The 23669-nt window shown below is 34.1% G+C and overlaps 2 protein-coding genes and 1 pseudogene across 2 annotated transcripts in view; 2 read left to right on the top strand and 1 right to left on the bottom strand.

Annotated features, from left to right (window-relative positions):
• LOC145284990 (uncharacterized) overlaps positions 1-5591 on the top strand; it is a 16304-nt gene extending 10713 nt beyond the window's left edge. Inside the window, exons 3-4 of the mRNA XM_080134085.1 lie at positions 2020-2170; positions 5473-5591. Coding sequence (XP_079990211.1) covers positions 2020-2170; positions 5473-5591 — 270 coding nt within the window. The remainder of the gene's footprint in view (positions 1-2019; positions 2171-5472) is intronic.
• Positions 1-23669, top strand: part of LOC145284632 (dynein beta chain, ciliary-like) — a 309431-nt gene that overhangs the window by 260383 nt on the left and 25379 nt on the right. Inside the window, exons 54-56 of the mRNA XM_080133537.1 lie at positions 15812-16013; positions 20264-20439; positions 21228-21355. Coding sequence (XP_079989663.1) covers positions 15812-16013; positions 20264-20439; positions 21228-21355 — 506 coding nt within the window. The remainder of the gene's footprint in view (positions 1-15811; positions 16014-20263; positions 20440-21227; positions 21356-23669) is intronic.
• Positions 17285-17401, bottom strand: LOC145285473 (5S ribosomal RNA; annotated as a pseudogene).

Here is a 23669-nt window from a genome sequence, read left to right as displayed (position 1 = left end):
GGTAATTTGAAATGCAAAATGTTCATTTCAACTTGCCGATATATTTATATTAGTTTTCGTATGTGGAAAGTAACCATAGTTAAAAGTGGTTTAATTTTAAAACTTTCTTTTTCTGTCTATAGGGTGAGCTCAAACAGTAGCGAACGCGGCTGAAGCGCTAAATGAGGCGATGCTGCTGGAAAGCTAAACGTTTTGGTTTCGATTCCAGCTGATGGCATCCAAGTCATTTTAAAATAAAAAAAAACTTCTGAAATCAGTACTATATATAGATATATAAATATTCAATAGAGAATTAGCTCTGTAATAATAAATACGAAATCTACATTAAAAAATATGTATTTAAGCATATTTTACGATCGGCAAGGTTGGGTCTCTTTGCTAGTTTTATATAATCGTGGTTGAATTATATTGGAATATTGTTCTATTTATTATAAGCATGTCTCTTTTTTTTCAACACTATGTATTTTCTTGCTTTGCTATCTTGCTCCACTTTTCAAACTTTGAGTAGTGGTAGCAAAACAGCAAAACCTTCTTTGGAGAAACAGTTCATGGTTTGGGTTTTAAGCCTTTTATTCTTTGTTGCTACAAATGATGGAGATAGGGAACCAAGTGTTACATAGAGAGATGGATTGGCACCGAAACCATCATATATTGTGTAGAGAGGTTTAGAAATATTAAACAGTTATATTGTATTGAGAGCTGCAAAGATATCGTTCTTATAACACCCGTTATATACGTATACATTTTATGTATTATTGTTTAGCCAGGAGGATATGATATTGACGTACAAACTGAGTCATTTTATATCAGAGTGTTATCGCATGGGTATATATTACAGTTCATATTTACATAAGGTATTATTTTTTTTATAAAAAGAATAATATGTGCTTCATACCTTTCTTTCTTCAAGAGTTCTTCTATCTTCAATGCTCAGCTCCGTGATGAAACATGAAATGACCAACACCAACCAATTAAGACCTCTGTTCTTTCTTCTTTTGTGAAACTACAGAACAACACTTTATATTTTTAAAATATAAATTTATTTCAGTTGTCTCAAATGGTCTTCACAGAGTATGTATTTCCTGTCTTGAAGTACGTCTATTCATTCTCGTGACTAAACTCCAACTCTCGACTGACTAAAACTCGCGACCTCTTGACCTCAGTTCCGTTATGTCATCATTCAAAAAGCACGCGTATCTCTAACATGTGACGTTTCCACATCTGCCTGCCCAACGTTATTTTGTTTATTTAACCTTGCTAATTTATGAAAACATCTTCAGCTAAAACCCATTGCTACACTTTATTCTATAAATAATAAATAATTCCCAATATAAACTATTTTAGGAATATCACTGAATAGATAGATAAATAAATAGACAGATCGATAATAACTAATCAACTTTTACCAATGTTAATTATCTAACACAAGAACTCTCTTATCAAATCTTAATGGCTGCTCCTGGTTGGTCTCTGTCATGGCTGGTATTGCCATTTCCAGAGACTGGAAGGTTTACATCATTGTTTGCGTCTTCTTACGTGGTATATAAACTGGTTGAGGAACCCTTTTTATTTTTTTCATATTTTTATATATGATTTCCTCATGGTCAATGACTTTTTGTTTTTTATTAAAAGCTGGTGCACTCGTCCACAACCTGGGAGGCGTGTTGAATGGCTTTGGGAGATAGCACACCATTTTTTTAATATTTGGTCCTGGTTTACTTTGAATGAGAATTATTATGAGGATGATGTTTAGTAGGCATTCAATTTCTCTCCAGTCTCCAGTAGGCATTCAACTCCTCTCCGGTTCTCTACATTAAATTCTCTCTAATAGGCATTCAACTCTTTTCCAGTAGGCATTCAAGTTTTCTGAGTAGGTGTTCAAGTTCTCTCTGGTATGCATCCAAGTTCTCAACAGTATACAGCCAATTATTTTTTGGTAATACCATTCAAGGATTACTGCCTGTGTTTGTATACCTGATGCTAATTACCGTTTATTTTGCCTGGTTTTTCTATTTTCAGTTCTTTTATAATCATTTTGTGTTGAGCCGAAATGACCGTTCATATGTAGAAATGATTTTCAACCAAATTCTGCACAGCATTGTACATAACCCAACCCAAGATATTTCGATTTTTGGTGTCTGCCAAATACCCATTCCCCCGGCAAATATCAGTAAGTTATCAACATTTTTTTTAATGTTTTATTCTATTAAAATATGAAAAAAGATCTTTGTTAACTTCTCGATTTTTTAATAATCTTTAGAGATATTAAGTAAAACGGTGTGCCATAGAATTGATAAAACACACATCTGGTATAATCAACAGATTTATAATTCAACTTTATTCATCAACATAGTCTATTTCTAAAGCGATGCGCTGATTCCGGAGCTTTTCTGATAATTCAACATCCTTTTTTGTAAGTACAAGTTATTTTTAGCCTCAGAATACGCCTCAGTTTCAGTATCATTACTTCATTGGAGCCAAATCTCATTCCTTGAAACATTATTTTGAAGCCTGTAAGCAACCATTAAGCACAGCGGGCCAGATCTGATGTATAGGGTGAATATGGAAGCAATTCTAAGTGCAATTCATGTAGTTTTGCCATAGTTGTAATTACAATGCATTGTCTTGATGAAAGAGAACTTTCATTTTCATTTTTATGACAATTTCTCAACTTCAAATGTACTATTATGCTATATATTTTTCTCTTTGGATTATAATTCCTTTTTCAACAAAACCTTGCATTCTGATGTTTTCCTCTTTGGACGGCTTTGATCTATTGCTGTACACTCAGATGACTGCCGATTTTACACCACAATAAAGTGGTTGGTCTATGTTTCATCCGTTGTCGCATATTGACACAAACTCCTTTTTAAATAATTTGAAACATTTGCAAGCAACATTCTGGATCATCAACATTGTTGTTTTTGATCGACTGTAAGCAAATGCGGCACCCACTTTAACACACCTATTTAATTGGCAGATGTTCATGACCTTCTGCTATCTTCAATCGTTCTACTATCTTACACGACTTTACTTTGTAATCTTTCTAATCAAGTTTGTGGACGTTTTGTGATATTTTCGGGGACACTGATCAAATTTGAATAATCCAAGCATTCAGCATTATTTGTATCTGTACGAGCTTGATCGCAGTCAGCATGCCACATATTAACCATTATTTCCAACGGAGCAGAGTTCGAATAACAATTATAAAATCATTTCTTTACTTGAATAGTCCTCATTAGAAAGCAATGCTTTATCAACAAACGACATTCAAATTTTTCCATTGTTTTGAAAAGTTTCTAAATAACTACACTGCGTATCAAATTATTAACGAGTTTACATTTTTCTTAATATTTAAGGAACGAGTGAATAAAAATCCATGAAACTTTGAGAAAGTGCTTACAATACTATTCAGCTACTTCGGTCAAAAAAATAAAAGTATTTAAAGCAGTGTTAGCGAAACTATGACAGAAGATAGGAATATCTGTTGATTTCAGTGTGTCAAGTTATTAACGAGGTTGAGAAAAAACACAATATACCTATAATTTATTTATTGAAATAATTTTCAAACATTAAATGAACTAGGAAAATTGCAATAACTACATAGCAATTTCTACATTGACATAATTAATATGGGCTATGCAATCCTTTTTTATGAATGACTTGTGAAAGACGTTGTGACTTTTATGAAAAGCGTTGGTCCATAGAATTTGTAAAATTTGTGACTTCGTCAACAATTATTCCTCACTATATCTCTTGGAGAGCATCCCACAACTCATCTTTGCTCTTAAATTGGCGTCCACTTGCATAGAGGTGTCGCTTCATGATACTCAAAAGGTTCTCAATTGAGTTCAAATCTGGCGAATTCGCAAACCACTCCATCTTCCGTAGGCCAGAGAAGCCCTGTTGTTGCAAATACTCTTTGCTTTTGTTGCTGCATGCGAAAGAAGCAATATCCTGCATAAAAATAACCTTTCTTTGCCATGGTTCAAAGTGCACCTTCAGAAAAGCTATGTAAGCATTTGACGTCATTTTTACCCTTCTGGGACTTTCCATGTGCCAACTAAAGTACCTCCGATAATCCAAGCCCAAATCATTATCCTACCACCACTTTATTGGCGCCTTAAACGCTGATGAAGATGTCGGCCATCTAAGACCCATCCCTTGCTTCAGCCATCTGGGCCATCAAGAGTGACACACACTTCATCCGTAAACAAAACTTAGGAAAAATCCGTTTTCATGTTGTCCTCTGCCCATTTCAATCGGTTTTGTATGTGATGTTGCTTTAATAGAGGTTTTATCACAGGCTTAACATACTTTGCTACTTTTTTCAGACGGCAACATCGAATACTTTTTGAGACATTTTTCAATCTGTCTTGGTAAAAGACTTCTCGACTTGTCTGCCCAAGGTTCTTAACAACTTCACCTTTAATTTAGAGTAGAGAACGGCGAGAAATAACTCTAAATTTACTTTTATCAGCTCTGATACGTACCTTTGTAGGATCATTGACAAAGTTCTTCACAGTTTGATGGTACCTTCCTATCATTTTCGATATTTCGAGCGTAGTTTCAATTTTTGCTAGCTGTTCTGTTATAGTAATCTTTCAGAACTATTAAAACCACCTTTACGACCCATTTTATTGACGAAACAAACTGCCTTGTTATTAATTTGACACACCTCAAATACGGTGGATTCAGCAATTACGAGGAAAAGTTGTTTACATTGTACAGAACAGTACAAAAATTTAGCAAGACGCGCTGCTCAGCATTGCCTACTTTTGATACAAAACTAGCAGTAAGTTTCTGAAACTGGTAAAAAAATGTTATCTTGTTAATAATTTGACACGCAGTGCAAAATAACTGCAATCTGTAAACTAATAATTCGATTAGGCTCAGATTCTGACTTGGATTATTTGAAGGTTTTGTGTTATAAAGATCACATGGACGTTATTATTAGTAGCACTATCTGCATGCTAACCCCGAGACTTATTGAGTGGTGTGCATGTATGTGTGTGTGCGCGCGTGTGTGTGTGTGTGTAGCTATAGAAAGCGGTTAAATAATCAAGTGTTAACTATTTTACACTTACTCTGATGGATTATCAACTATGCTGCACTTCTAACTAACAATTTTCGGGTTAAATTCGATGCACTGCTGCCAAAACTCATTACTCCAAAATTTGACACTGCTTTCAAAAACTCGCTACTCCCAAACTCGACACACTGCTCAAAATTTGCTACTCCAACGTTCAAATCCAAATCAAATGAGTCTCTGAAAAATCAGGCTTTTTTTTATTTAAATAGGAACATCTCATTTGCATATGAGATGACAAGATCATACAGAGAAGCAGCAGCCATTTTTTTTCTTTTCATCAATTTTTTCCTCTGCCAACGGATGCTACAGGTTGCACAAGAACAGGTTTGCACCAATTGTTAAAGTATTTAACCGCAGAAAGTTTTTTTTTTGTATTATAGATTTGGCAGATTATCCTACATGGTTCCAAAGAAAATGTTTAAAATCTGAAATTCCTGATTCTACATCAGTTCTTCAAATTCCTTCATCTATTTCCAAAAGTATTGATACATGCAGGTAAGCACGTTTCCTGACATTCTGTACTTTAAATACGTTTCTCAGCTCTACAATGATTTTACTGTGGTAAATCTAATTGCCAATTCCCCTTAGATATTAAGTAACACACACACACACACACACACACACACACACACACACACACACACACACACACACACACACACACTACTTAAAATGTAAGGGGACTTTACAATGATATATGACAAATATATATTTAAATTTAACTTTGTAAGTTGAAATCACCCTAAACTCTAGAGCGTAAATGGGAGAGCCATTGCTCAAAACAACGAGATATTATAAAAAGGCTGACTGGGAAGCAATCAGGGATCTCATTAGAGACGACCCATGGCGAAATATCTGTTCACTTCCTGCTGAACAGTGCGCAAATGAGACCACTGAATGGTTCAAAACAGCAATTGAAGCACATGTCCCCACGCGGAAACTTTATAGCAAGCCCCACTCTCCCCAATGGTTTACTTCCACATGTGCAGCTGCCATCGCGCAAAGGCAGCATGCGTACTGCAGATTTAACCAACATAAATCCAGTTCAAACAGACAGAAGTATATAGAAGCCAGAAGTAACTGTAAGAAAGAAATAGCGACAGCTAAGAGGGAATTTACTGAAACCACCCAAAAACGCATCGAAGCTCAGAAATTAGGAACCCATGACTTCTGGAAAATCTACAACAGTGTAGTAAATAATGGCCAATCAACTATTCCCCCAATATCCAACAATCATGAAGTTGTTTGCTCAGCAACCGAGAAGGCTAACATGCTTGCCAGTCGGTTTGCCTCCAACTCCACACTGGACCCTGCTAACCACTCTCTCCCAAGCTTTCCTTTGTGGACAGACGCCACACTTGACGATCTGAAAATCACCCATTCTCAGGTGCACGCCATTATAAAAAATCTTGACACTGCAAAAGCATGTGGACTTGATCTCATCCCGGCTGTGCTATTAAAAAGTGCTCCGCCGAAATAGCTCCAATCCTTTCCAAACTTTACAACAAATGTCTTAATGAATCTTGCTTTCCTGGCTGCTGGAAAACTGCTTCTGTGGTATTAGTTTTCAAGAATTCTGGCGAAAGAACTGACCCAGCAAATTACCGCCCCATAAGCCTCCTCCCACTTTTTGGCAAAATATTTTAGTCCATCACCTTAGAGATGCTAAACTTCTTACCGACCGACAATTTCGATTTAGGCAAGCCCGTTCCACAGCAGACATTCTAACTGTAATCTCCGAGCATATATACCATTCACTTGATAAAGCAGAGGAGGGTAGAGTAGTAGCTCTAGATATATCTAAGGTTTTTGACAGGGTATGGCATGAAAGTCTTCTCAGGAAAATCAGATCATATGGTATCACTGGAAGAATATTTAACATAAATAAACCTTTCTTAGATAAGAGAAAAATCCAGGTTGTCCTCAATGGCCGTACATCTAAACAATATGATATAAAGGCGGGAGTGCTTCAGGGGTCTATCCTTGGACCTCTATTATTCCTAATATTCATAAATGACCTCCCTGACAAAATTGTCTGTTAGATGTGTATATATGCTGATGACACCACGGTCTATAACAGACACGACCGAAAAACAAATGAACACATATCTAAGGAAATGGCAGAAACACTAGAGGATGACCTCCAATCTGTAGTGGAATGGAGACAAAAATGGATGATCACATTCAATACTGCCAAGACTTAACTTGTTTCCTTCAATAACTACAAGAAACCTTCTCTACCACCAATAGCAATGACCAAAGACTCTTTATCTGAAAGCACATCTTTTAAACTCCTCGGCCTAATGTTCACAGGAAACATGAGTTGGAACAATTACATCGAGAGCATTGCCAGGACCGCTGCGAGAAAGGTATGTTCTCTCTACCGTGCTAGAAAGCTACTAACGCCCTAAAGTATCCTGTACCTCTATAAGGCCACCATTCGCCCATGTATGGAGTATTGTTGTCATATTTGGGTTGGTGCATTTGCTACTAGTCTCTCACCCCTAGACAAGGTTCAAGAGTCACCAACTTGATAGGTCCTGAACTATCATCCAAGCTTCAGCCTCTGTCCCATCGACGTAATGTAGCATCCCTCTACCTGTTCTACAAGTACTTTAACGGTGTATGTTCCGACGAGCTGCAAGCACTTGTACCCCCTACACGTAAATACTCCCGACAAACCCGACAAGCAGTACAATCCCACCCCTTCACTGTAGAGATCCCTAGATGTAAGAGAGCCTTCTACTCCAGTAGTTTCTTCCCCAGAACCGCTAGACTTTGGAACTCCTTGCCAGGTTCCTGCTTCCCCAACTGTACTGACATGTAGAAGTTCAAGTGTAACGTGAACCGACATCTTGCTGCCCAACTCCCCACCTAGTACTCCTGTAGCCTGTGTCCCTAATAGTAGCCCCATCAAAGTGGCAATGTTCCTTGTTTGGGGTGAAAATGTAATAAAAAATCCCCAAAAAACACACGTTTAGAAATAAATTCTAAGTTGGTGAGTGAAAGTGTACACTAAATATAGATTTGTGTTCAAAGATGAAAATAACATTTAAATAAAATTTCAAAATGAAAAGCCCAAACTAACATGGATTTACTGTATGTTTTAAGATGAATAATTTTAATAAATAGTTAAAAGTCAAAATGCGACACAAAATCATTCTTTCTCTTTAGAAACTCATATTTAATTAGTTAACAATGTATAGGAATGCATACATAATTTAGTAAAAGTTAAAAAAAAAATCAATATTTTACACAATAAAGAAATTCAAATCGTGTGATTAATTTTACTCAGATATATATTCCATTGCTTTTTCTCAAGAGACAATCAGAACTGTTTTTAAAACTCTGGTATACGTACCATCTAACCATATATCATTCACAAAGGTAAAAAAAAAATGGCAAAAAGACGTGAAAAAACAACTCTCTCTCTCTCTCTCTCATATATATATATATATATATATATATATATATATATATATATATATATATATATATATATATATCTTTACAAAAAAAAAACAGAATTTAAATTTAGACACAGATTAACTCACACCATAAAAATATTACTTATTATAGGGAATATTTTTAATATTGGAATTAATAGATATAATCAGTCAATAAATAAGAAAACGAAGATGCGACCATTTCATTTTAATTACACATTCACATTTGACTTATAACGGTTATATATTTATTAAAATAAAACACCATAATTTTCATTATATCTTTTAAATATCTAAACGGCTATATGACGTTAGAGAATCTCACTCACTCCACAACAAACGTTTGGAAATGCCATTGACTTTTTCGTTCTGCAATAAAAAGAGACATCGTTTTTACATGTATATTTTCAAATATGGTATTGATATTTCAATTCCTTCAATAAAATCATCTCGAGAAAGTCTTGAAATATAGACGAAACGTTGATGAACATACGACTTGGTTTGTTCCTTTTCAGTCTGTCAATCTCGTCCTAATATTATTTCCTTTATTCTCATCATATATATATATATATATATATATATATATATTATATATACATATATATATATAATTATTTACTATAATAATTATTAAATACCTACAGACACCAGTATTTCATCTTTCGAGAATCATCAGTGCAGGGTGTCACAATCAATGACGGTCAAGAGATTCGAACCCGGCAACAGAAGTCATGTCTGGCTTCATTAGCAAGGACCCGAACCATTCGGCTACTGTCAACCGCAGGAGAGACAGTTGAAATTAAGCGTTTATTCTTATTAAACGCTTTTAATATCAGTCAGAGTGATCTAATCATTATATGACGATCTGCGCGTATAAGCTAAGTTGACCGACTTTATTACAACTGAAAGTGCTCAACGATAAGAAACAAATTTCTTAAAGGGGCTGACATTATTATTTACTACAACAATTATTAAATACCTGCAGACATTGGTGTTTCATCCTTTCAGGAATCTTTTTAATCTTATACTAACGCTGAGTTATATATATATATATATATATATATATATATATATATATATATATATATATATATATATATATATATATATATAAGAACAATTAGTTAATAAAACATGTTAAAAACACTTTTAAAAAATATTTAATTTTAAAAAGGAAGCACAAAATAAGTGGATAGTCCTTAATCCGCTGAGTTTCGAAGAAATACTTCTCATCAAAGGGTAAGAGTTAGCAAAATTCGGAATCGGATTTTGCTTGCAAAAGTATTTAATAAAACTACAAGTAAATCATATATCTTACTTGGTAACAAATAGTGAAGCAGGGGGAATAGGGTGAAGAAAAAGGTGATTCCATGTGAATGGTTAGTCTGGTGACGTGTAAAATATCTAATAACATTAAAACCCAAAAATCCAAAAAAGTTGGTTAAATTTCCATTTCCACAAGTAAAATTCAAGGGAATCGCGTAATTGGAAGATGGTCCAAAGTAATCCAAAAGGCAGAAATCCGTGGAATAATTCACAAATGGGTACAAGGAAAAGGGGATGAGTTCAAATAATATTATTAAAAGAAAGATAAGATGTATGCAGAAAAAAGAAAAGGAAGAAATTTAAAACACGACTGTCAAGGCTGGGTTAATTTATATATGTATATATGTGTGTATATATATATATATATATATATATATATATATATATATATATATATAAACTTTAACATTAAGACTCGAATTTTAAAATAACCCTCTGCTCCCACAGAAATAAACTTGCCAGACCCTCCCCCACAAGTTCCTTAAACCCCAAAACTAAAACATTACCGACATACCAAGCGCCCCATCCCACCTTCCCCCTTGTTCCCTCCCTCTCTTTCTTCAGCCCTCCTCGCACCCTCTGACCTCATTCACTCTTTCATTCCAAAATAGCGAACATTTCTGTAAAAGTCTGAGGAAGCTACAGACGACCAAAAAAAAAACGGCCGAGTAGCTGAAACAATAATGTAACTTAACAGAAAGATACGGTAATAAAAAATAAAACGCATATTTACTCTACAACAGTATTGAGCACTTTCTTCAGGTTTTATTAATTACCATTTCCACTATATATATATATATATATATATATATATATATATATATATATATATATATATATATATATATATATACATAACTCAGCTTTAGTATAACATTTAAAATATAAAACTTTTTTTCATTTACTTGTAGGAACAAACATTTCTTTGCATTCATGAATACTATCTACGAACACCAAACAATGGAAGAGAGCTCGTTAAGTGAGATTTCTGGAACATTTTCAGAAGACCAACTACGATCAGCATTGGAATTGTGCACAGATGAGCTACCGCCTCTGCTGGACTTTGATCATTTAAAGATAGACATTTTGAAATTACCTCCAAATGTTAACACAGAAGGAAGCGTATCAAATGAGAAGTATAACATATTTAAACATGTGATCATGCAGGTGAGTGAAATTGATTCTGATTTACAATCGGAATTATTTCAGAACCAGGAAAACACTTAAGCGATAAAAAAAAATCTATTATTTTACTACTAAATACTATGTACTAAATCTTTACTTACAACTTTCTTATGTATGGGTTGTGAAATTGCGTTCATCTGCAAAAGATCTAGCTAATTTGCATATTCTTTTGAACATTCGTTTTAATTAATTCCAAATTAAATTTCTCGGTTTTCTTATGGGATGATCATCTTTAGTTAACTATTACGTGTAATTATATTCATGCAGATATTCTACATGATTTATACTTGCATAATATTTGCGTATAAAGGTTATAGTAAGCACAAAACTCTTCTATATTTATGTATGCGAATATATATTTGTTAAAATAATTTCTTACCAAACTCCTCTGTCAGTTTTTTGCCTACAGACATGAAACTTAATATATAGGGTATTCAAACCCATGCGAAACTTTATATTTGGGGTTAACCGGGAAAATCGGTGTAAAATTATGGAAATTTAAAAAATTGAATTTGTTAAGTGAAGGTCGAACAACGACATTACGAATATGCATGCGTAACGTAATAGCTATTGGTTTATGTTTTAATTTTTAGCATAATCTATTTTGCTATTTCTGCTCGTCTGTCTAAAAGTCAATTGAAAACAAAGAACCATTTTAAATATTTGTGTGTTGATTATGAATATCATTTAAAACATATTGGTTCAGTTGGATCTGGCATGATGCCGTAAATAGAATAAGTTCTAGACAGGAGTAGTGACAAAAATAATGCGTGAAAATAAGCTGAGTGTTCTTGCGAATAGGAAGTTATAACCTTAAGCAGAAATGATGTCAGGCATGCAATAGTTGCCGATTAAGAATTTAACTGGGAGCCTCGATAAATGGATGTCTTGAATATTGAGTGCTGTGTTACTTGTATAAATATAAATTAAAATATATTTGTTCAAGTAGGTCTAGAATGATGTTGCAAACAGGATATGTTTTAGACAAAGATCACAAGGCGATTATGGGGTAACCTAATGGATAAGGTACTTGGTAAAATTCAGAATTCAGTTGGAAATGAAATTCTTCTGGAGGTTGAGGATTCAATCAAATTACTTAGGATTTCTACTCGTTCATGGCTGACGGAACAAAATCATGCTACTCCTGTGGATTTAATAAATGGTTCTGTTTAAAGTTCTGTGCAGATTCTTAAGTTCAATAAGATACACTGGAACAAGGCCAGAGATTACATCTGCCGAAAATAATACACAAGATGAGAACGGTAGTCCGAATGTAGCATACTACACATGTTTACACACGTAAGCCCAACACGTACGCCGCAAGGAACATAGGACAAGTAATAACTCAACTCCTTTTTTTGTAACAATGACATTTATTTCCTCGTTCTCCTGCCATACGTGACTTATCGTTATGGCCTTGATGTCACCCAAGTTTTTAACGTGGTCATTTCCTCTAACGTACTCTATCTCCTTTTATAGTTTTTTTTCTTTTTTCCTTACCATGACGTCATTTTCCATATGCACTCTCTCACCGGAATATTCCAATTAGTACAAATTATGTTATCATTTCAAACATTGAGAAATGAAACTAATTGTATTTGGCGGTTTGAAAAGTGTAATGTTGTGACCCTTTGGCTGTGATCTTAGCGTAGTATCTGTGTTAACTGCGGCAGGCAGGGCCAAGAGACAAAACATGTTATTATTATTAATTGATTCGAGCGACGGCGGGTCACTAGATCGATTATTATCAATTATTGTTGGAAAAGGTGATTGACAGCTGAAATAATAAACATCTACAAAAGAATGTGAAACTAGAAAATAGACGTAAACATAATTTTGTGCATAAACAAATAACTAGATTGATTACGTCAGCTGCTGGTTCTAGACACGTGAAATTCATTCACGTGGATTTCATCTATGTATGTCCAAACACGCTGTTGGCAAACAAAGAAATTCCTAAATGACTTGTTTCATTTATATTTATTTCATAATTATTTTATTATATATTTATTTTATCATTATTTATTTCATCATTATTTCATTTGATTATATATTTATTTCATCATTATTTTATTATATATTTATTTTATCATTATTTATTTCATCATTATTTCATTTGATTATATATTTATTTCATAATTATTTTATTATATATTTATTTGATAATTATTTTATTATATATTTATTTTATCATTATTTATTTCATCATTATTTCATTTGATTATATATTTATTTCATAATTATTTTATTATATATTTATTTTATTTATTTTATTATATATTTATTTCATCATTATTTTATTATATATTTATTTTATCATTATTTATTTCATCATTATTTCATTTGATTATATATTTATTTTATTTATTTTATTATATATTTATTTCATCATTATTTTATTATATATTTATTTCATCATTATTTTATTATATATTTATTTTATCATTATTTATTTCATCATTATTTCATTTGATTATATATTTATTTCATAATTATTTTATTATATATTTACTTTATTTATTTTATTATATATTTATTTCATCATTATTTTATTATATATTTATTTTATCATTATTTATTTCATCATTATTTCATTTGATTATATATTTATTTCATCATTATTTTATTATATATTTATTTCATTTATTTTATTATATATTTATTTCATAATTATTTCTAAACTGCATTTTTCATATCCAACTCTGACATAAATAATATTTAGTCATTTTCAGGAACAAAGACAATCGTTCTACATTCCTAGGATTTCAATATGTATTCTTTTTTAAACTTTTCTAAGTGGGCTCGATTCTAACCTTTTCCAAATATCATTTTCAAACTTATCTACTTAATTACTGGGGCCTGTTCATTTTTACATTACAAAAGTCCAACTATATAAAAGGTCTTTTCATGTTAGAAATAGATAATCGCTTCCGGAATTGTTCTGATTCAAGTAAGTCACATTCAAAATAAACATAAAATAGCAACAAATATGCACTCTGTGGATGCTGGCATGAAGAGAGTTTATGCTTTTGAATTGATTGAAGAATTACTTTGTTGACATGATTTATACTTGCGTAATATTTCATCATATATATATATATGTATGTATATATATATATATATATATATAAAACTCAGCTTTCTTTATTTGCTTGCTTTCCGGCTGACTATAATATGGCCATCTTCAAGTCCAACGTAAGCAAATTCTTGATGAGCCGTTCCCCTTAAGTAATCCAATTTACCAAATTTCCACTACTAACAATTACTACGTCACTGTCCCATTGATAACAATATAACAGAATACTCATTTATCGCTTTATCATCGAGTGGCCACTGGGCCTTGATAAGTAAATTGTTACGTAAAGGTCAACAGAAAAACAAGTTCACTCCTCCCTGGTGTATGTAATATCTATATAAGGATGAAACAGAAAATTCCTTAAGTAAAGTTTTTATGTGAAATGCTATGGTGATATCAATTTCGTATTAAGTTTCATTTTATTGTAGGGTCAGCTTTCGTGCTTGATACCTTTTCACAACAAAAACGACATTTTATTTTATTTCATTTTATTGATAACTTGAAAATTTAAAAAAATCGTCTAGCTGAAAACATTATCAATAATTCCCCCACTCTTTATCCGTGCCTAAACCTAAACGTAGTTTCCATGAACAAAGTTTTTTTCTTAGAACTGCACACCTATGGAACTCTCTTCAATTTGCTTGCTTTCCGGGGCTGATTATAATATGATCGTCCTCAAGTCCAACGTAAACAAGTTCTTGATGAGCCGTTCCCCTTAAGTAATCCAATTTACCAAATTTCCACTACTAAGATTACTACATCACTGTCCCATTGACCACTGTACACTTATTAACCCTTATCCTCGAGAGCCTCCGAGCCTTGATAAGTGGTGACTCCTTTTTAAAAAACCAAAAAAAACTTGTAAATGAGAAGGTTAAGTTTTCGTACTTAGCCCTTAGAATCTAATCTACCCAACTATTTGGTGCCATACTTTTTTCCTTAAGGTAGTGTACCGAAAACATCAAAAGAATTATCATCTCTTTCTTTATGAATATCGGAACCCCCAAGAAAAGTGCCCGCATGGTTTTGTCAATATAGCAACATACTCATTTATCTCCAATTTCTTGCTCCTGCTTGTAAAACTCTCAGAGCAAGACCTTGTCTTCTACCACAATTGTAAAGAACTTTAATTTTTTTCTCCCTGTGCCTCATGTCAAACAAAATTTCCATGAACAGTGTTTCTTTTTAAAAATTTCCCTTACTTTGAATATATTGCCACAAGATTGCTTACCTGAGAGATACAACCTGCTTATTTTAAACACTAGTTCCTACTTATTTGCCTTCCTATGAGGTTTTTAATGTTGGGAAAATCATCTCCATCAAAAGGCACTCTAGATTAAGACAAAAATAAAAATTGCCTCGGTTTAAACGGATTTCTCTGTCACTGATAAAGGACAGAAAAGATAAAATATAATACCAACAGATACCACACTTTGATTCTCGCCAAAGGCACTTCGCAGAAACAATTCTTAAAAGTCATCAAATTTTATTCATTATTTTCAATCCTTTCATAATGTTCATCATCATTCAACTGACAGTCTGTCCAGTTCATTAACCATTATTCTTGATTGAGTACTAGCCTTCGTAAGTGGTGACCCATTAGTAAAAAATGTATGTGTAACAATGATTCTTTTTTTTTCAATTTACCATTCTGTTTGTTGACTCAACTCTTTAAATTATTTTTAGGAATCTTTCTGTTACAACCATTTAATGCAAAGCGTACACCAGGAGGTCAACGAATTAAAAGGAAAATTGGTTCAAGGGTTAAAGACTGTCAATGGGAAACAAGTAAACTTGATGGAGTCACTACAGAAGCTTCAAGTTCCTGTTTCATGGCTTCATCGAGGCTGGGTTGCGTCATGCTACACACTGCCATCTTGGATAGAAGGTAAAGAATCAGAAAACAATAAAAAAAGTATTATAAAAAAAGTATCGAGATATTATGTAGCATTAATAGAAATTGCCCCAGACAAAGTATGAAACCACTTGACGTAAGGAGATAAAAGAATACCACTCCACGGTTAAAAACTAGCCCACAATGAGTGTTATACGGATAGATTCTGACCTAAAAAATTACAATTATTCCCACCACAACAACAACTAATAAAGATGAGACTAATAGTCCGAAAAAAAAAAAAATTAACATATAATGTTCATCTAAAAAAAAATGAATTCCAATTAAGGAATAATATATATATATATATACCAATTGGTATGGACCCGACTATGGAGGATCAGATAATAAATAAACGTGGATTTATAAGATCAAAGAATCCAACCTTGATCGCCCTTCGGGGCCCGTGCCACAGTTGATAGAGACATTGAATCTCTACGGTTCCAGATGAACATTGTCTGAAGATAGCGGTTTCAATCCCACCCAAAGCGTGCCAGAGGTTAATTGGTCAAAAATGTGGTGAGACGACAACAACTACGGATGGCAGTGATGGCTGAGAATGCAGTTAGGAGATTTGAAGTTCCTATCCGTCGCGGTTACCACCTGACGAAGGCCAGAGGAAGTTGGCCGAAACGTTGTGAACCAATAAAAAGATCCAAAAACAACAATTAATAAAGATGAGACTAATAGTCCGAAATAAGAAAAAAAATAAATAAATAAAAAATAAAAATTAACATACAATTATTCCCCTTTGTAAGAAACATCGCTCATGGAATGTGAGCACTAAAGGACAAAGTAAATAAAGTGAGATTTACGAGGCTCCCAAATTTAAACCCAACGTCAACTTTTTACTCTCCAATCTTCACACAAATTATGCAACTATCTCTTATAATAATCTGTGAAAAGAAAGATTGCTAAAGAAATGAAAACAAGGTTCTTCTATAAAGAACAATTTATATAAATTTATATGGCACACACGTAGGTTGCCAGAAGTGAATTTGTTTGTAAATTAAAATAAATTAAAGATAATAAGTGTTAGCTTCTGAAAGAATTTTTGGAGCAGTATATCTAATTGTGATATACAACAAGGCTTCCTTCAGTCTTGACAGACTATGGATACCCACTGTGAGGGTGCCTGTGCATGAATTTTTTGTGGCAAGAGTTGCGCAATCTTCAACCACACCTCTCCTGAGTCGACATCGTTGAATACCAGTGGCAAATGGAGGTTCAGAACGACTGGAAACAATGCTGATATAAGCGGAGAGCACATACAGCGCCTAGAATTCCCAAATGGTCACCCATCTGGTACTAGCCAGGTTCAATGTTGTTTAACTTTGGTGATCTGATGAGAACCAGTGTGTCAACGTGATTATGCCGTATTATTAATTGTGATATATAGCATAATGAATATGCATCGATTCCCATTAGATCTCCGAAGTTAAGCAACGTTGAGCCTAGTCAGTACCAGATAGGTGACCATTTGAGAATACCAGGAGTATATAGGAGAGCGTTGACACATCCCTGCAAGACTTGCAAAAACCTAATATTGTTATCTCCAAATATGTACAAGCGATTGGGAACCGTTTGTGAATCTGATATTCTCATGAAACTTCCGTCTTTGGAGGAAACTGGTTCAATCCACTTATGGTGAGTGCTGCTTAAGTACGGGGGTTTGTATATCTAGTTGACGGTGTTCATGAGAGAGTGTTTATGTCTTTCTTCATGGCTGTCTGAAAGCTCTTTGACTTCTCAGCAAAACACTAAAGGTCTTTGGAGTACTTAAATGGTTTGGTCGAAATTATTGTCCCCTAGTGTCTTATTGTGATCAAACAACATCACAAGGGCTGGTCTCCACTAGAGGAAGCAAATGTCAATGTTTAAAATGACTACAAGAGCAGTACCACCGTGGTGAAGACAAGTGTCGCTTCTGTGATGATTCAGCATGGATTTCAAAACTGCCCTTTTCATCTAGTGATATTTTTAAAACTAAATATTACACATAAAAATTACAACTGTCAGCATGTGTCTTCTTCCTTAAGTTCTTTTTTTTCTACTTTTCTTTTTTTATGGAAATCGCTTCAGACAAGGCGTGAAGCCACTTGATGTAAGGAGCTAACATGAATGAAAGATTCTTATTCTAAAGACAGATATCTCTGGACCTTACTATTGAAAAGACCAAGTCTGTGATAGAAAGAAAAGTCAGCAAGAAGACAGTTCCACAAACCTGCAGTTCTTGGAAAAAAAGCTACTGGAATAAGAAACTGTATTACAATGAGGTATTAAAACAGCGAATTGATGGAAACTACTAGACCAATGAGCCAAACGAGCTGAAACAAAGGAAGCAGGGAATAGATCTCCGATAATTCTAAAGAGCACAGGTTTTTAATAGTATTTATATATGAAACTGAGACTAGTAACATCACATCTATGAGAAAAAAAGGTTGCAGAAAAGAAGAAAGAGTAAAGTCAATCAAATAACAGATACATTTTTTTTCACCTTATCAAGAACTCTCAAATGAGTACAGAGATTCACCAGACCAAATATGATGAGAGTATTCTATACATTTTACAGATAGTAGATTTGTAGGAATAGAGAATAGTCAAATATTTAAAATAACTGTGGTCTTCTTTCTTGTCACGTTGACTACGTTGGAATATTGTAAGTAGAAAAGATGGCATAATGAGATTTACATACTTATTATTTTATGAGTTGCAAATAATCATATCGGTTTCTGTATGTTCGTGGAGCGTGTGTCAGTCTCAACATGCGACTGTGTGTATATTCAGAATGTGTAAAGCTGCAGTGTTGGTCTATGTGCATGTCTTTACACATCTATTTGTTTTTCAATTAAATATCAGTTTAGTAAAGCCATATAAGGAAATGCCAATATTTGTTACATTTAAAATATGATTGTAAGGTAACAAGGTACTAATCCAGTTTATGACCCACTCTTAAGCAACTTTGCATTGGTATCGTCTGACAGGTTATGTAAACAACTGGAAAATACTAAAGTAATTAATTAATCAGCTGTCAACGAAACTGTGAATGTGAAATCCTCCCCTTTCCAAATGTTAAGAATGGCTTTCTGAATAGAATCCTCAAGTGATCTCTAGGTCTTGATAAATGGTGATTCATTGTACAAAACATCTTTGTAGTGGTGACTCGTATAAAAAATCTTTCTTATGACATCGACGTGAGAATCGTTGACTCACGTAAACTTAATAAGTCAACTTTATGTTGTCTTAGTAAGAACGTACATTAAATTAGAAAACTATAACAATTACATGATAAAAGATCTATTTTCTTAATATTTATATGCGATCTCTGAGTCATAATAAGTCATGGTTTGGCTGGTGAAAAACAGCCACATCCAAACAAGTTCAATGATACACAGACACTGACTTTTAACCTGTTTATATCCACCCAAAGCTGGATGCATTCCAAATACGACAATGCTAGGTGAAACTTCAATGGAGACAAACGTGGCATTTCTTTTCCCCTCTCGTCCTTATCATGAAATAAAATTAAGACCGACTGCAATAATACGAGGGTCGCTCCAAAAGGAAATCCTTATTTTTTTAACTCAAAAAGTTAAAGAGTTACGAAGACGGGAGTGATATCTTTAAGACTAGAAACCTTTTGTGCTCCAGAATTTATTTTTCTACATAGTCACCACCATTCTCAATGTACTTTTGCCAGAAATTCAATGACTCATCTCTGCTTCTGACATACGTCCATGGGAGGCATGCTTCTTAGAGAGCATCTCGCGCCGTCAATATCTGCAACAGAGAGATGAAATTTTCATACATAAGTTCAGTCATCATAACAATGTAATTTGCAATCTTCTCTGATCCGTTCGAGCTGAATAATAGGAGGCATTACTTTTGGAACGCTCCACGTATTACATTTCTATCATGATGCCTGTCGACCTAGCGATTCAAATTACATGTTTACATATTCTTGTTCCAGTTCAATAAAAGACATTTTCTTGAAGAGACGAAAAAGCGTTTGTGTTTTTCTTTCAAAGTTCGGTGATCCTTTTCAGATACGTACAGACACAGCTGTCTCAACAGGATTGCTATCGGCTGCTTTGAAACTATCAATAAACACGACTTTACAAAGAAAAAAAATGAATTAAAATCTCTTGTAGGAATATGATATTTTCCAAGAGTTTCATTATATATTATATTCTTTTCTTTAATGTCTATTCTTGTCTTGAGATTTATAAAAAAAAATTTTTCAGCCAGTAAACGTCAATATCAACAACTGAAGACTTTGTGTGAACAGTTCAGTTTACTGCTATCCTCTTCGGATCAGGGAGGATTATTCTTGTGGCTTGGTGGACTGAGCAATCCGATGGCTTGCATAACTGCTCTTCAACTTGATGCTGCCCTCAATCAGAAATGCCCACTGGAGAAAGTAAGTAAAAACATTCCCCATTCCCGTTTCCTACTATTCTGACTTGTGTTTTAATTACTAAAAAGAAGAATGAAATTAACACCTTAAGTGATTTTCTGCTTTGACATTCTGCCGATCGTTTTTTGAATGCAAAGTTTGAGTGACACCTTCAGAGTCAGAACTGGTCCTAAAATTGAAGATAACAAAACCATGTGACTCCCGGACAGGAATTTTCTGTTTCTTAGCTGACGAGACTTAAGTTAGAAAATACGTATTTAGAGCAAAGTGAAAGTGGACGGGCACACTCAATGGAACGATCTATTTATTTTTCTGTCTTTCTCTCTCTCTCTCTCTCTCTCTCTCTCTCTCTCTCTCTCTAGCAGCTCACTTGCAACGTTGTAAATAGTACATAACAAGTTCTTATCTATTGTTTAATTAGAATAATTTCAATCAATAAGTCAAACATTTTTAGGGATTCTCTCGACTCCTATCCAACCATCTTAGTTAAACATAGTGAATTTCCCTGTAATATGTGTTACAATAACAAATTAATGAAATTTCTTTATGCAAAACAACATTCAAATTAGTTAACTATACGGTGTTGATCGCACACATATGATCAGTATATTAAACAATTATTGTTCTTCTATTTTGAACATGAATTTGGAATTTTAATTTCACTGCCAGTGCTATAAATAGTCCTAAATACAAATTTAATTTAATTGAATGAATGGATTTTCGAAATTTTATGAAAAAAACATTTGTTTTTGGCTAAATAATTATTTGATTCTTAACATTTGCCATTACAGATGAGCTGGAGATTGGTGATGTTGGAGACGAGAGCATTGACCAATAAACCGTCTACACTTTCATTTCATGATGTCTACCTTTCAGGTGCCGACTGGGATCATGAACACAACTGCTTTTTAAAATCCTCGTAAGTTAGTTTCACTTTTGATTATTAAAAATAATATCTCCGTTTTCATCATTATTCTGGAAAAAACACACACACAAAAACAAAAAGAAAATAGAATGGTTTATAAAAACTAAACAAAAATAAAAGTAAAATAATTCCCGGACATCGCCAGTTAGACTATAAATCAAAAAATAATGTGAATAGAGAGCTGTTATCAGAAAAAGCGACATTGCAAATTAGTGTGGTAAATTGAGAGTTGATTTGGCCAATTGGGAGTTGGTGCAGCAAATCTAGAATTGGTGAGGCAAATCGATGAATTAATGTGACGAATCGTGAATTGGTATAGCAAATCGTGAATTGGTACAGCGAATCGAGAATTGGTACAGCGAATTGTGAATTAGCAGCAAATCGGGAATTGGTACAGTGAATCGTGAATTGGTACAGCGAATCGGAAATTGGTACAGCAAATCGTGAATTGTACAGCGAATCGTGAATTGGTACAGCGAATTGTGAATTAGCAGCAAATCGAGAATTGGTACTGTGAATCGTGATGTACAGTGAATCGTGAATTGGTATAGCGAATCGAGAATTTGTACAGCGAATCGTGAATTGGTACAGCGAATCGAGAATTGGTACAGTAAATCGTGAATTGGTACAGCGAATCGTGAATTGATTCAGCGAATCGTTAATTGGTAAAGCGAATCGTGAATTTGTACAGCGAATCGTAAATTGGTACAGCGAATCGTGAATTTGTACAGAAAATCAAGAATTGGTATAGCGAATCGTGAATTGGTACAGCAAATCGAGAATTGGTACAGCAAATCGAGAAGTTGTACAGCAAATCAAGAATTGGTACAGCGAATCGTTAATTGATACAACAAATCGAGAATTGGTTCTAGCGAATCGAGAATTTGTACAGGGAATCGAGAATTTGTACAGTGAATCGTGAATTGGTACAGCGAATCGTGAATTGATTCAGCGAATCGTTAATTGGTAAAGCGAATCGTGAATTTGAACAGCAAATCGAGAATTGGTATAGCGAATCGTGAATTGGTACAGCAAATCGAGAATTGGTACATCAAATCGAGAATTGGTATAGCGAATCGTGAATTGGTACAGCGAATCGTGAATTGGTACAGCAAATCGAGAATTGGTACAGCGAATCGTTAATTGATACAGCAAATCGAGAATTGGTATAGCGAATCGTGAATTGGTACAGCGAATCGTGAATTGGTACAGCAAATCAAGAATTGGTACAGCGAATCGTGAATTGATACAGCAAATCGAGAATTGGTATAGCGAATCGAGAATTTGTACAGCGAATCGTGATTTGGTACAGGGAATCGAGAATTGGTACAGTGAATCGTGAATTGGTACAGCGAATCGTGAATTGATTCAGCGAATCGTTAATTGGTAAAGCGAATCGTGAATTTGTACAGCGAATCGTAAATTGGTACAGCGAATCGTGAATTTGTACAGCAAATCGAGAATTGGTATAGCGAATCGTGAATTAGTACAGCAAATCGAGAATTGGTACAGCAAATCGAGAATTGATACAGCAAATCGAGAATTGGTACAGCAAATCGAAAATTGGTATAGCTAATCGTGAATTGGTACAGCGAATCGTGAATTGGTACAGCGAATCGTGAATTGGTACAGCAAATCGAGAATTGGTACAGCAAATCAAGAATTGGTACAGCGAATCGGTAATTGATACAGCAAATAGAGAATTGGTACAGCAAATCGTGAATTGGAACAGCGGATGGTGAATTGGTACAGCAATTCGAGAATTGGTATCGCAAATCGAGAATTGGTACAGCAAATCGAGAATTGGTATAGCGAATCGTGAATTGGTACAGCGAATCGAGAATTGGTATAGCAAATCGAGAATTGGTACAGCAAATCGAGAATTGTTACAGCAAATCGAGAATTGGTATAGCGAATCGTGAATTGGTACAGCAAATCGAGAATTGGTATAGCAAATCGAGAATTCATACAGCGAATCGAGAATTGGTACAGCAAATCGAGAATTGGTACAGCAAATCAAGAATTGGTACAGCGAATCGGTAATTGATACAGCAAATCGAGAATTTGTATAGCGAATCGTGAATTGGAACAGCGGATGGTGAATTGGTACAGCAAATCGAGAATTGGTATAGCGAATCGTGAATTGGCACAGCAAATCGAGAATTGGTATAGCGAATCGGTAATTGATACAGCAAATAGAGAATTGGTACAGCGAATCGTGAATTGGAACAGCGGATGGTGAATTGGTACAGCAATTCGAGAATTGGTACAGCAAATCGAGAATTGGTATAGCGAATCGAGAATTGGT

This window comes from Euprymna scolopes, chromosome 9 (assembly GCF_053919585.1).
Source record: "Euprymna scolopes isolate OS-2025 chromosome 9, ASM5391958v1, whole genome shotgun sequence".
Taxonomy (NCBI): domain Eukaryota; kingdom Metazoa; phylum Mollusca; class Cephalopoda; order Sepiida; family Sepiolidae; genus Euprymna; species Euprymna scolopes.
Note: the sequence above shows the minus strand (reverse complement) of the source record. Positions and strands in the feature narration are given on the sequence as shown.